General features: G+C 57.1%; 4 protein-coding genes across 4 annotated transcripts; all 4 read right to left on the bottom strand.

Moving 5' to 3' along the window:
* Positions 1-82: 82 nt before the first annotated feature.
* On the bottom strand, positions 83-1,895 carry SCHCODRAFT_02484277 (Metallo-dependent phosphatase; the record flags this gene model as incomplete). Its single annotated transcript, XM_003035857.2, has 7 exons — positions 83-188; positions 236-319; positions 373-776; positions 829-1,089; positions 1,141-1,169; positions 1,219-1,584; positions 1,634-1,895. The coding sequence occupies 7 exons, from the start codon at positions 1,893-1,895 to the stop codon at positions 83-85; spliced, it is 1,512 nt and encodes a 503-aa protein (XP_003035903.1).
* Positions 1,896-2,232: 337 nt separating this feature from the next.
* Positions 2,233-7,991, bottom strand: SCHCODRAFT_02562012 (uncharacterized protein). The gene is made up of 11 exons (XM_050343768.1): positions 6,957-7,991; positions 6,753-6,903; positions 6,376-6,702; positions 5,193-6,326; positions 4,258-5,140; positions 4,149-4,208; positions 3,799-4,097; positions 3,682-3,750; positions 3,551-3,634; positions 3,086-3,502; positions 2,233-3,036 (listed from the first exon to the last, which is right to left on the bottom strand). The coding sequence occupies exons 1-11, from the start codon at positions 7,895-7,897 to the stop codon at positions 2,518-2,520; spliced, it is 4,884 nt and encodes a 1,627-aa protein (XP_050202937.1). The 5' UTR covers positions 7,898-7,991; the 3' UTR covers positions 2,233-2,517.
* A 121-nt stretch (positions 7,992-8,112) lies between these two features.
* On the bottom strand, positions 8,113-9,379 carry SCHCODRAFT_02606754 (PEBP-like protein). The gene is made up of 5 exons (XM_003035859.2): positions 9,062-9,379; positions 8,970-9,011; positions 8,679-8,913; positions 8,497-8,629; positions 8,113-8,446 (listed from the first exon to the last, which is right to left on the bottom strand). Exons 1-5 carry the CDS (start codon positions 9,237-9,239, stop codon positions 8,201-8,203), a joined length of 834 nt encoding a protein of 277 aa, XP_003035905.1. The 5' UTR covers positions 9,240-9,379; the 3' UTR covers positions 8,113-8,200.
* An 89-nt stretch (positions 9,380-9,468) lies between these two features.
* SCHCODRAFT_01187032 (uncharacterized protein) lies at positions 9,469-12,942 on the bottom strand (the record flags this gene model as incomplete). The annotated part of the gene is made up of 14 exons (XM_003035860.3): positions 9,469-10,030; positions 10,078-10,216; positions 10,265-10,332; positions 10,383-10,468; positions 10,522-10,589; positions 10,640-10,704; positions 10,755-10,805; positions 10,861-10,896; positions 10,953-11,059; positions 11,108-11,597; positions 11,647-12,065; positions 12,116-12,413; positions 12,468-12,568; positions 12,615-12,942. 14 exons carry the CDS (start codon positions 12,940-12,942, stop codon positions 9,548-9,550), a joined length of 2,739 nt encoding a protein of 912 aa, XP_003035906.1. The 3' UTR covers positions 9,469-9,547.
* Positions 12,943-12,977: the final 35 nt, after the last annotated feature.

The raw sequence follows: 12,977 nt of genomic DNA, 5'->3' as shown, positions 1-12,977 counted from the left end.
TATCCTAGATGCTCGACCGTCCGACGCACCAAACACAGTCATCGTACAGAAACGTCTTTTTCTACGAGGGTATTCCACCGCTTTAGCGCGCCTTGAACAGGTTCGAGAAGAACTTGGAGATGTCAAACTGCTCGCCGATGGCGCTGAAGCCACGACGTAGGTTGACGGCGGTGCCATTGAGTTGATAGCTGTTAGTCGTCAGATGAGGTATGGGACTGCAATGGAGGAGACGGACTGGTAGGAGGGAACACCGCCAATGAAGGCCTCGATCTGCACTGTTGGATAATGTGGGTCCCGAGTGTCAACCTCGAACGTCGCCCTGTGGTGCCTGTCAGTAAAGGCCTAGGAGAGAGATCCGCAAAAAATGCACACCATTTCTGGTTCCCTTCCGGGATGTACTTCAACACCCGCTCCTTCGGCACCACCTCATCAACGATATCCGTTCCATTCACGCCGTCCCGAACCACAGAGACAGCCACCGTCTCCTCGCTCTGTGACTTAAGGGTATGGTACAGCGGAATGTAGAACATGTTCATAGGGCTTGCTGAGACTTCGTGGAAGGTATGCTGCCCTTGACCGCCGGTGTACTCGATGTGCGCGAACTCGTGGCGGTCGCCGGAGAGGATGACGACATTGGGGACGGAGTGGAAGAGCTCGAAGAGGGCGGCACGCTCGGTGGGGAAGCCGGGCCAGCAGTCTGTCTGGGCGTCGTGGCCCCAGAGGGAGGTGAAGGGGACGGATGAAACGATGAACTTGAAGGTGGCGGTGGATTTGGTCTATAATATGTCGTCAGTGGAGGATGATTAGGGAGGGCACGCGTGAGCTTACACTCTGTATCCATGACCTAAGGGCAGCAAGCTGCTTTGCGCCAAGCATGGTACGCTCCTCGAGAGGCACGTCGAGTCCGTCACGGTAGCGACGAGTGTCGAGTACGAAGAAGGCTGCATCGTCGTAGTTGAAGGTGTAGTAGTATTGGCCGGTGGCTCGCGCAGGGTAGTTGGCCTGAGCATTGTAAATGTCGAAAGCACTCGATGCATTGGGGTACGGAGCAGTCGTAGGGTCGTCGAGGCCAGCAAAGTTGTTCTTAATCTGCACTGAAGTGAGCTGCATGGGTCAATCGGACGTGCAAGTCACACCCACTTCGTGATCGTCGTAAGTGTGGAATATGGCTAAAGGATGGTCAGAACGGAAGTACGGATTGTTGCAACAGATACGCACGCAATTGCTCGTATACCCTCCGGAAACTCTTGCTCTTGTAGACGCGGCGATACAGGCGGCGGTACGCTTCCTTGTCGTCACCCCAGTAGTGCGGGACGTCTGCGTAGATGAAGTCGCCAAGGAAGAGTGCAAACTCCACAAGAGGTGTCGCTGCTTCCTTGACCTGGTTACTAAGGTAGTCCGCCAGGTAGTCCCATCCCCTCAACGTATTCCTCTCGCCGGGGACGTAGGGGAAGTTGGGCAAATGACATGACGTCGAGATGAAGCGGAAGTTGGAGCCCTTAGTGCGCGGGTTGGGGAAGGTGCGGAAGGTGATGGGACGCTCGGGGACAGGAAGGACTTCCGTCTCAGGAGTCGACAGGATGTCTGGAGCTAAGTCAATGTCATGAGCGGAATGAACCAGTAGACGACGTACACTCATACTGGGTCGATTCCTGCAAGCCAAAGATACTTGCGTGGCCTACCCAGTCGGACTCTGCAGTGACGTGCACGAGGGGACCCTTGATCCAGGCAGGGGACTGCTCGTCGTCGGTCTTGCGCCAGAGCACGCGTACCGCGCCCTCCGTCGCGTTCTCCTGGGGGTAGCGAACGGCGATGTTCGCGCCATCTTCATACACGGCTCCCGTGCGTGCAAAGGCAACCTCCGTAGCGGGGTCGATCACAGGCGAGGCAACCATGTCGCCGACACACAGCAGCAGCAAGGCATTAATCGTGAGGTTGATGATGCGTGAAGGTCGTAAACGCGTCGGGATGGACAGAGCAACCGACTTGAAGGCATTGTGGTCGTGCGGCTTTGCGAGCTGGGGGACGTTAGAGGGAGGGGGGAGGGGGAACGCGTGGGGGAACGCACCTGCTGGGGGGAGAGGAGGACCCATGTTGCTAAGTGGAGTGGATAGAATACGCTGATGAGGTAGAAGAGCACCGGCGAGGGGATCACTCTGAGGAACGCATAGCACAGGACACGATAGAGTGTCGAGATGGTTGCCGCCACCGTCGCCGCCGGGGACATGGTCATGAACGAAGAGGGCAAGTAAATTTCCGACGCGTCTGGCTGTGACGCCATCCCTGCGGAATACATAATATTCATCTCCAGCACGCTGTAACTACCTATCTACAGCTAGAATTACTCCATGGCACAGAAGATAGCGAACGGTCAGCTAGGCGTTGAGGTAGAGCAACTGTGCGTGGTCCGAGAGCAGTGCGAAAATACGGATACATAATAACTGATATATCGTGATCCTGGTATCGGTGGGTGGTCATTAGGGAGCATGAAGGAAAGAAAAAGAGGTAAAGGAGAGACTATGATTCAGGGGGAACCTCTTCTGTAGGTGATCTTGAGTGCTCGGGCCCATCCGATAGAGGATACTCAGATCCCTCCGGGAGATTCTCGAGTTCGCTCGTCGGCGACATTGGCTCGCTCTCGTTGCGTGCTGCAGATCGCTCGGCACGTCGCCTTCGCCGTCGCTCGACAGCTGCAACGGTAGGCGAGGCAGGTATTGCTGCCTGGAAGCCGTCTGACGCCAGTTGTGCCAACATGTCGCGAGCAATGTTGGCTGCATCACTGGACTCGTCGAGGTCTGTAAGGTCGAGGGGAAGTGGTGGTGCAGCCCGAGTACTGGCGCTCGGCCGCGTGCGTCGTGACCGCCGTCCTACGGTGTCGCCGTTGCGCAGCTTCTCCAACAACGTGTCCAGCACGTCGTTGTCGCCAGCAGCCTCTGCCGCCTTGGCACGGTTCGCCTTGGACTCCTCCACTGCTTGCCGGCGCTTCTCCACAGCGGCGCGCTCTTCGGCGATGGTCTGATTGTCCGCCTTGCATTTCTACATATTTGTGTAAGCAGAATGCGCATCTTAAAGACGAGATGCATACCTTGTACGACGTAACGAAGGTCTTGAAGACACCGAAGAACTCGGATGAAGACATGTTCTTGTCCTCTTCACCGTAGAACTTCACAACCTCATTGAAGGTTGCGTCGGCTAGGTTAACCTCGTCCGTAAGGTCCGCAACTTGGTCTGTGGCCTTGCCAACGAAGCTCCACATCTGCCGCCCGTACAGCTCAGTCGGCTCGAGGTCTGTGAAGTGGTCGCTGAGTTCCTGCCGTATCCTCTTCAGGCCGTCACGGAGCTCAGAAAGACCACGGCGGATGTCCTGCAGGTTCACGCGGTAGGCCTCGGCAGGCTTCACGAGCTCGTCCAAGAACGACTCCATGTCGGGGAAATGCTTGTTGACCGTGCGCTCCAAGAAGTGGAGAAGAGTGGTGTTGTTGACGGACTTGGTGTCGACGAGCTGAAATCATGGTCAGGGTAAACTCATGCCTGGAAAAGACCGGCTTGCCTTGTTGATACTGCTGACCCTGAAGCCGAAGGCACCACCCTTGTTGCCTGTCCCGTTCATGTAGTTACCGATGAGCAGGATGAGCTGGTGAAGTGTCAGCGAGATGCGCGACCTTCAAAGTTTGGACCTACACTGAGCAGCTCTTTGAAAGCCTGGGCATTGAGCAGAGCCTCTCCAGCTTCGTGCAGTTTCCGAGCGCCCTATAGTAGTGTCAACCAGGTCTCGGCATTCAATCGCTTTCGACGTACGTCATGCAACAGTCCCCAACTCTCGTCGAACGTGCACTTGTACAGCATGCCCTCGATACGCGGACCGAGGCGGTCGATCTGAATGAGCTTGACCATGAGACGATCTGCGAGGTGCAGACCGGCAAGCTCTTCTGGCTCGGCGTTGCGGTAGACGTTGAGCTTGCCGACTTGCTCGGGTGAAGGTAGGACGGGCTTGAGCTCGCTGAGGAAGAGTTGCGTGCACATTTCTTGGTCGAACTGCTGAATCTTGCGTGCAATCTCTTCGGGGGCAAGTTTCTTGACACGCTGGATGAGGATTTCTGCGACCAATATTAGCGACTGCGCAAGCATGGTATGTAGACAACACGTACCGACGCGCTTCTTGGTCTGAGGATCGAGCACACTCTTGAGTTCCGCACGCTTCTGACGGGCTAGAGTGATGTTAGACGAGGTGCATCGGATGATACACACAAGACATACCCATCAAGTTGATCACAAGCTGCTTCGCCTTGAAATCCTCCTCCATCTGCATCCACACACCGTCCAATTGCAGCTTCTTTAACATCTCGTTCTCCTTCTCCGCCGTCTCCGCATTCCACACCGTGCTCCCGACTTGCGTCTGGGGCAGCTTGTCCCACTGCAACTGCTTCATCTTCGTGCTGGGCGTAATTGGCATGTCCTTCCGCGCCATCCAAGGGTTGAGGTGGTGCCCGTACATGGACGCGCGCGGCGAGCTGTACGCAGAAGCGGAAGCGGAGGAAATGTTGCTTTGGGAGGGGAAGCTGGAACCGTGACCGCCAGAAGGGATGGGTGCTTTGTAGCCAGGCGGTGGAGGAGGTGGTGGCGGAGGGGGAGGTGGCGGACTACCGGGACCTCCACCAACCCCATTGATGCGCCCACCTGGTCCTGGTGGGGGCGGGGGCGGAGGCGGCGGTGGAGGCGGCGGAGGCGGTGGGGGCGGAGGTCCACCAGTAGCAGACCCGTTCTGAGAAGAGAAGGGCGAGTTCGGATCGTCGATTGGAGGTGCTTGCCCCTTGGCCAGCATGCGCTTCGCCAACTCGTCCGCGAACGACCCAGGGGCAGATGCCTTGATCCCCTGTCCATCCTCTTGAGAGCCAACTGACGTTGGCTGGGTATCGTCTGTAACGGTAGTAGACCCGGTATAACGGTTCGAACTATCCACGTCACTACCTTCGTCGCCATGTACTGCGAGAGGAGAGGACCTTTGCCCATTGGGCACGCCATCTGGACCCAGTCTTTGGTTTGTACTGAACGGACTGTTGGGACCAGGACCGAGAGGCGGCCTTTCGGTTCGCCTTGGAGAGCCACGGATACTTCGAGAGTTCGAGAGCGAGGGAGAGTACTGTAGGTACCGTGTCAGTTTGAAGCGGTTAAAATGAAGGAATCAGGCTCACCATCTTGGCCCCAACAGCAAGCTGCTGCTGAATTTGCTCCTCCGCATCGTCATCGTCCGCATCCATGAACTGCGAGACACGGCCATTCTCATCCAGGGTTTCCATGACGCGTTTGCCCTTCTTGCGTCCCTTCCCTCTCTTCGACCCTGTCTTGCCTGGCGTCGCGTCCGCGTCCTCGTCGCTTTCGTCGTCGTCGCCATGCTGGCCGGGTCGCCTCCGGCGTTTGGGAGGCAAGCTATCCCTGCCTTCCAGGATGCCGATGGTCTTGGTCCGCTGCCAGTTACGCTCGAGCTGCTCGACGAGCGCCTTGCGATCCATGCCGCCGGTAGTGCTGACGAGTCCGGCATCGTTGATGATCGTCTCGACGTCCTTCCCGACCTCCTTCAGCATACGGAACAGCTCCATAATCTGCGCCTCGAGCTGCGCGATGCGCTCCTCGTACGCGATGCGCTGGTTCTCATTCTGCACCTGAAGACGCGCCGTCGTCTCGCGCGACATGTTGAGCTTGTTCTCCATGTGCGAGAGCGCCTCCTTCAGGCGACCGACCATGCCATCCTGGCCCTGCGCAATCTCCTCGGCGAGGGTATCGCGCTCAAGGCGGAGGCGGGTCGCATCCATGCGTGCCCTTGCGGCCTCCTCCTCGATAACCTGGTACCGGTCGGCCTCGTTGAACTGCGAGATGATACGGTCGACGGAATGTCCCAGACGCTGCTCCGCGCCAGCCAGCTTCTTGTTGAGCACTACGTCCGTGACGACGGAGTCGATGAGCTGGTAATAATGTACCATGGGCGGACCCTCCTCTCGGATGAGCAACAAGTGCTGCATGATGGAGAGGAAGTAGTGCCCAGCCTTGCTCGACTGCGTCTTGCTGAAGATGGCGTTGAAGACATCGTTCGGGTTGTTGAGGTCGCGGAGGATCTCCTGGTCGAGACGTTCGCGCAGCTTTGCCTCATCCTCGTCAATGCAGTTCTTCAGGATGCGGATCTGCTTCTCGATGGTAGGAACGCCGAAGTCCTGACAAAGCTCGAGGATGCGCTGCAGACCAGCAGACTCCATCTGCGACCGATGGTGCAGCCGCAGATCGAGGTCGTCCGTCTGGCGCATGATGCCATTGACGAGCACTAGATTGGAAAGCTGAGGAGCTATTCAGTTTCGTGTGCAACGGCTGCAGGACTTTACTTACAGCGTAGTCGTTCAAAGAGCTGTCAACACCATTCGTCCGCCGGACCTCCTCGCTAGCGCCGACAAGGGAGCCCATCTTGCCGCGTCCGCTGAGCGAATGCTCCATGGACTTGAACCAGAAATCATAGCAGCCGCTTCCCTCGTTATTTGAGGTACTCAGGGTCTCGAGAGCAGTGACCACTTGTTCTAACGGTTCGCCGTCACTCCAGTAAACAAGGAAAGTAAGAAGGTCAAGGGCGAGTTTGCGGGTTGGAAGGTGCGGAGAATTAAGGGAAGACGCGATTTGGATGATGATTTGGGCGTGGGTAAGGGCTTCATGGGTCGCAGCCTAGTAGATTGTTTAACATCAATGGCGCGCGTAGGCGGAGATACACTTACTGGGTTATTGAGGATCTGCTTCAATCCCATGACCACCTTGTACTCCAGCTGAATGTCGGCTTCGCGCCGCGAGCCGCCCTTCCGACTGATATGTGCAAGGGTTTGGCCAAGCACCGACGTCCCTTGTAGCTCAATAAAGTGCTCGAACCAGCTGAGCATCTGTCAGAACAAGAAAGAGTTCTAGAGGATACATCAAATACGCACCTAATCTCTTTATTGCGCAGGCAGACCAGGAGCCCGCTCGCTTGGTCTGCCGTGATAGTCCTATCCAAGAACTTCTTGATAAACCACTCCGGCGTTTCTGGCAATAGCTGCTGGCCCTGTTGCCCATTATTGTCCTGCTTGCGCACTTGCTCTTCCTCCTTCTTGCTCTCCTTCCAGCGCATCTGCGCGTCGCTGTACACCATGATCCACTTGCGGTCGATCGACATGCCAGGGAGCTCGCCCAGGCCGCGCGCCTGCCGCACGTTCTCGAACATGACCTCGATCTCCTCATCGTTTTCTGGCCGGGGGAACTGGAAGTCCTCGTCGCGATCGCCATGACGATGGTAGAAGTGGGAGAGGTGGGACTGGTGGGAGTCGGACGTGATCATTGACGGCGCGTACTTGGAGTCGCGGTTGCCCGACCGGCTCGTCGCGCCTGACATGGGGCGCGGCGTCGCGTTGGACTGGCCGGGCGTGGAGGGCGGGAAGTGCCCGAAATCGGACATGACCTGGCTGCGCGGGGAACTCGTCGAAGACGCTTCGCTGCTGCGTAGCCGACGGGTCTGCCCGCCCTTCTGGAGTTTGCTTGTCGATGCGGATGGGGACATGGATTCAGAGTAGAGGGTGTGCGAGTCGGAAGTGGATATCGATGTCGAGGGCGAGCCTGGGCGCGTCACACCGGCATTGTCGTAGAGCCTTTCGCGCTCGGCCCTGTTGCGCTGCATGCTGAACTTGTTGAGCTCTGTGCCATTGGCGGTGAGGGTGGGGTTTGTGATGGGCGCCGATATCTGGCTGCGTATACCCTGGGTGGTGTTGGCGACAGGCACGGGGGCACGGGGCGAGGAGGGCAGGCGGTCGTATGGGACAGAGCGTTCGGAGAGATCGCCAGTTACAGACCCTTGGCGGGGTCTGCCCTTCTTGCGGCCGAATAAGCTGTCCATGGTGCGTTGGTCGCCGTGTGGGACGGTGACGGGAACGCGTTCGTGGATGGAGGGAGCGGCGCAGTGGCCGGGTATGGATGCACAATGGAAGTCCTAATTCTCACTTCTAGGTCGCCAGGGACAATAGTAAACAAAACATGCCGTCGCTTGGACCGTCGCTCACTTGGCACGAACCCTTGTTCGTCTCTCAACATGCACGCTCACAAACGCTCAAGCAAGTCCGAAACCAGTGTACTGAATTATGCGGGCACACTACAATAAGTATACGCGGTACGAGAGTCCGTGCTCTACCAGATCTTTCATTTACGCCATGGCGAGGGCAACAAGGCCAGAAACTGCCATGGACACTAGACCGCCGCTAGTCGCGAACGAAGCAGCGCCGTTCGAGTCGGTGCTCGCGGCATCCTCACCAGTGGAAGTAGCCGAAGCAGAGTCAGAGCCGGAGCCGGAGCCTGTCGACGACGCAGCAGAAAGCGTGCTCGACTCGACAGCAGACGTCTCGGAGACGGTAACCGTAGAGGTGCCCGCCTCGACCGTGAAGTAGTTGGCCTGCAGATGATTGAGCTGACTTCTGGTATACCCCTGGGTCTAGCACTTACAGCGAGAAGGTCACCAAGCTTGCTGTCAGACACGTACGACTTGAAGTCGTACTTCTCGACGGCCGCACCGGGCTGGGAAAGCTCCTGCGGGGGCGAGAAGTCCTCGGGCTGCGAGTACACAAGCACCACGTAACTAGAATAGCGAGATTAGCGCTGGTTGGTGCCATGTAGCGACAACCTACCGATGAGCGCCAGAGCCCTCCGCGGGACCAGGGCCAGCGTAGTCGGTGATCGTGTTGGCGGACGAGTGGTCAACCTTGTTGTCCTGGATGGTGTCGCTGTTCACGAGCCAGTGGCGGGTAACCTGCGAGTCGTCCGCGCCGACGATGTCAGCGTCGACCATCGCCACGGTAAAGCTGCCGGACGTGGCGGACGAGTTGGAGGTTGCGACGGTCAAGGTGGGCGCGCTGGCGACCTCTGTGTTGGTTTAGCAACTTGCTCTGGGGTAAATCGTCGGGATTCGGGGTACTCACGATCCTTGCTCAGCGCCTGGCCGGGCTGGATGTCGCCAACGCCTGCGAGGCGATCAGTGTGCCTTTCATCGAATTTTAATCATCCCGCCTACCATCGAAGTTCAACGTGAGCGTGCCCTGCGGCTCGAACGTCTCCAGGAGGGCGGGGACGAGGCCGGCGTTGCTGAAGTGCGCCTTGATGGCCGCAATCCCGAGCGCGCTGTCGTCCGACTGCGCGGAGACGAGAGTGCTCAACAAGAGCGAGGCGGTAACGGCGGTGAAGTAGACCATGTTGAACGAGAGAATGAGGCAGAAAGAAGGAGTGGCAGCACGGCGTGTGGTGGGCGTGCAGAACAAGATGGGGAGGAAGGCGGGCGGGGCGCTGCGCACGTAAGCGAGGTTGGGACGCTCCGCCGCGGCTTGGCATCATCGTTGACACCGCATCGGGAGCGCCATTGTCACCCCCGATGACAGGCTCGGGGTCCCTCGTAACCTCCCGGCCATTGTTACCCGGGTGTGGACCCACAGGTGCAAAGCATACCATACAGGGGGTTGGGTAGAGAGTATTACAGCGTGTGATTATACTTGCATAGGTAGTGTTAGTCCGATCCGACACGGTCGTGCGTCGCCATCCTGATGGTCATGTCCCCACTCTCATCCAGCATGAACCAGGAATGGGACCCAAAGAGCTGCTTCGTGACATCCAACAAGTCCTCTAAGCGCTCGGCGAGGTCCCTGAGCAAATCTATCTCGGCGAACGCATAGATCAGCGACAGCCCAAGCGCCTCGATGCTCTCGTTGTCTCGCGTCTCCTTGATATGCTCCTCTATGTGTCGCTCGAGTGTGCGAACGGCCTGCCGAGAGGAGGGCAGGTATTGTGGCAGTGGTTGTCGGCCGCGATATACCTGTTCGCACGCGAAGAAGGATATACAAACGCAGGAAACGAGTTCCCGGCGCTGCGCAATTACGGCGTTGACGGTTTCTCGTCTGGGTATATTCTCGCGAGCCTTGCGGATGCCCGACAGGACGTCCAGTAGATTTTGTAGGATCCCCAGTAGACGCCGATATCGACGCATGGGTTTCTGCAGAGCATCAGCGTCATCTTGGGCAAGCGATGAACCCTGCTTACCGGTACGAGACTGAGCTCGTCGTTCATAGTGGCCATGAGGAGGGACAGACGATGCAGGGAATTCCTGATGCTGAGCTCCAGCTTGATCGTCTTGCGCTTCTCCTGGGGCGAGGCGAGGTGGCCCGAATTAAACAAATCTCTGAGATAATGATTAGAGTGTGGTCAAGAAGCGCACAAATATACTCACCGGCTTAAGACCATGTAGAGCTCGCTCATGAGCTGTAGTGTGCGACTGGTACCGTCTAGGAATAATACCTATAGGTCATTTAGATGAGTGGCAAACCCCTAAAGCCGAGCTTGCTTACTCGGCAGTGTCGAGGAAATATGCTATTGATTGCTTGAGCCGCGACAATACCCGCGACGATGGTGATACACCGCTGAACCGCCAGCACTAGGAGGATTGTCAACGACTCGTTCATTGGCAAAGAGATACCAGACACATACTTATGTCTGACGTCTCAACGTTGGGTACGATGTACTTCAAGAGGATTAGAGGCGGAAGGGTAATCGACCTAGAAAGACGCTCAGCGGCCTTTGTAGTCAAGAATGAGAGGTGACTGACCCTACGACACCGAGACTTGGGACAGTTGTGTTGATTACGATGTAGCTTAGCGGTAATTCCGCCAACTGGGATCACGGTGAGCAGAACGAAGCACCGGCGCCAGATAACAACTCACGGTGAGGAAGAAAACGATTAAGTAGGGATTACGATGGGCTATTACTGTCGCCTGATTGGGCAAAGTTAGACGATATGGCTAGGATGTATCGACAAGAGGGACTTACCACGAAGCCATAAATTGAGCCTCCAACCGTTCCCCACTAGGTTTGACAGCAGTCAAGATATGCGGGATCCAGAAGACAAGGTGGGCTCTTACGAAGCGTAGGTATCCAACGCGCCATGTTTGGCCAACGTTTATCTCGTGGACCCAGATAAAGCTGATCACCATCCATTGGCCGTGCCAGTCGTCGAACCAGTGTCTGCCTAGCAAAAAGGTCAGAACAGAGACACTCCTCGCAATAACGTACACACCTGGCGACCCATTCGGCAGAAAAGCAGGTATACTCAACAATGCGACACCCATCGCATTCTTGAAGGCATGCTTCAGATGACTCGAATGCAGCAGACTCCTCAAGAACCGTGAGAGCATTAACCGATACCGCAGCGTTGTCCGCATATTCCACGCCATACGCAGCGCTGCGGACCACCAGTCGTACGACAGCGGACGCCCGGGGATGACCTGGCGTTTGCTCTTGCCCTTCTCGCGTAGGGAGTCCGAGTCCGCGTCGCCATCATCGCTGGTCTGGGAGACGAGATTCTCAAGCGTGTCGTTGGGGTCGGTGTACGCGGGGTTGTCGGACTGCTCGGTGACCTGCTCGCCTTCTTCGTGGATGATGGACGCCGGGGCGACTCCGAGCCAGGCGGCGGTGAAGCGAGGGTAGTAGAGGCGGATGGGGGAGTTTTCGTAGGAGGCGACGAGGTCTTGTACGATGGTGATGGTGTGGCGCATGGAGTGGGCCATCTTGTAGAGGATGAGTTGTCGATAACGTGAACAGAATAGGAATTCGTACTTGGAGTAGGGATATCATGAACAGACAAAGGTCGTACACTTCCTGGGACAAGCCAAAATGCCCGTCTAGGGTAGCTGTTCGTTGTACACCCAGTTCATCACAGATATCTTTGAGTTTGTTACGGGCGGCGACGATGGCGACATTCAGGCGTTCGTTGCAAGCATGCAATTGAATCTTATCCTGGTCTAAGGTGACGGGCTTGAGGGCATGGTCATAGCACAGGCCAATGACGCGCTTGACGGCTTCGAGGGATTCCAGCAGAGCCCCGCCGAGCTCCAGGGCTGGGTCACGGAATGACTGCAAGATGTCGAGCTCCGACGAACTCTGCGTCTCTCGAGCGACACGAGGGAATGACATGCCCCAAGATAGATCGCGCCTCAGCTGCTCAATCACGAATACGAGAGGCTTGAGGGGTTTCACTATAGAAAATGAGTTTGCCACAAATGATCTCATGGGAAGATAGACCCACCTCCAACGTGACCAAGGCGGAGCTCGAATGCGGTTTGGTGATAGGCCGTGTTGAGGTGTATCGTGAGCTTGAGCAGGTCGTTGAGCAGGCTACGGTCGAGGGTGACGCGCCCCGGGCCCTCGGAGAATACACTATCGAGGCTGTTCGAGAGACAGTCGTGCACGCGCGTCAGGGCAGCGGTAGCTACTCGAGCGACAGTGACAGACGACCATCTGAGGAGGATCATGCTCGCAATCAGAGCCGTCACCGAAGCTGTGAGGGTCACCCAGAGGAAGTTGCCAGCCTCTGGAAGGATGATCTGTAAGGCCGGTCAAGATCGAGCCGCCGGATGCGGGTTGACGCGGAAGCTTACCTGCGTTTGGCCGACGTCTTGCATGAGCAGCCATACCGAGATGAACATGACGATGCGGGCTGCCCCAGTAAGGCGAGGAAGACGACTCTTGAGCCCCCCAGCTGCTCTAGTGTTAGTTGGGGAAGTTAGTACGACGAGATGGCTCACCGAAGAAGCTGATGATGACTAGGAAGATTGCGGGTAGAGCTCGTTGGTTTGCAGGGTCAGATACCAAAGAGGTCAGGTATTTCGCGAGCGCAGATATTCCGATGCCGCAGAGACCGCCCCAGACATGTAGCACAGTCGCCTCGAGTTGTTGTGCCAAAGTATCCTGGGCCGAGAAGTGCAGCTCCTTAATCGTGAGTGCGAGGAAAGCCCATTGCCCCCCTAGGTGAGAAAAGGGGCGGATGACGATTAGGACTGAGCATATGAAGGTAGAGAGCGTGCGGGCGAGTAGTCGGCGGGAGCAGAGGGCCGAGAGAAGCGCGAGGCGCATTTGGTCCGGAAGTCGAACCGCGTTGAAGTTCGTGC

This window comes from Schizophyllum commune (assembly GCF_000143185.2).
Source record: "Schizophyllum commune H4-8 unplaced genomic scaffold SCHCOscaffold_1, whole genome shotgun sequence".
In the NCBI taxonomy this organism is placed as follows: Eukaryota; Fungi; Basidiomycota; class Agaricomycetes; order Agaricales; family Schizophyllaceae; genus Schizophyllum; species Schizophyllum commune.
The sequence above is the reverse complement of the archived record's forward strand: the minus strand, read 5'-3'. Positions and strand labels throughout refer to the sequence as shown.

Coding starts and splice junctions, on each gene's coding strand:
- SCHCODRAFT_02562012 (XM_050343768.1), bottom strand. CDS start 7,897: ATGGACAGCTTATTCGGCCGCAAGAAGGGCAGACCCCGCCAAGGGTCT. Junction 4,209..4,257: donor GCTTGTGATCAACTTGATGG/GTATGTCTTGTG, acceptor ACATCACTCTAG/CCCGTCAGAAGCGTGCGGAA. Junction 4,098..4,148: donor TCAGACCAAGAAGCGCGTCG/GTACGTGTTGTC, acceptor TATTGGTCGCAG/AAATCCTCATCCAGCGTGTC.
- SCHCODRAFT_02606754 (XM_003035859.2), bottom strand. CDS start 9,239: ATGGTCTACTTCACCGCCGTTACCGCCTCGCTCTTGTTGAGCACTCTC. Junction 8,630..8,678: donor GAGGGCTCTGGCGCTCATCG/GTAGGTTGTCGC, acceptor TCGCTATTCTAG/TTACGTGGTGCTTGTGTACT. Junction 8,447..8,496: donor AGCTTGGTGACCTTCTCGCT/GTAAGTGCTAGA, acceptor AATCATCTGCAG/GCCAACTACTTCACGGTCGA.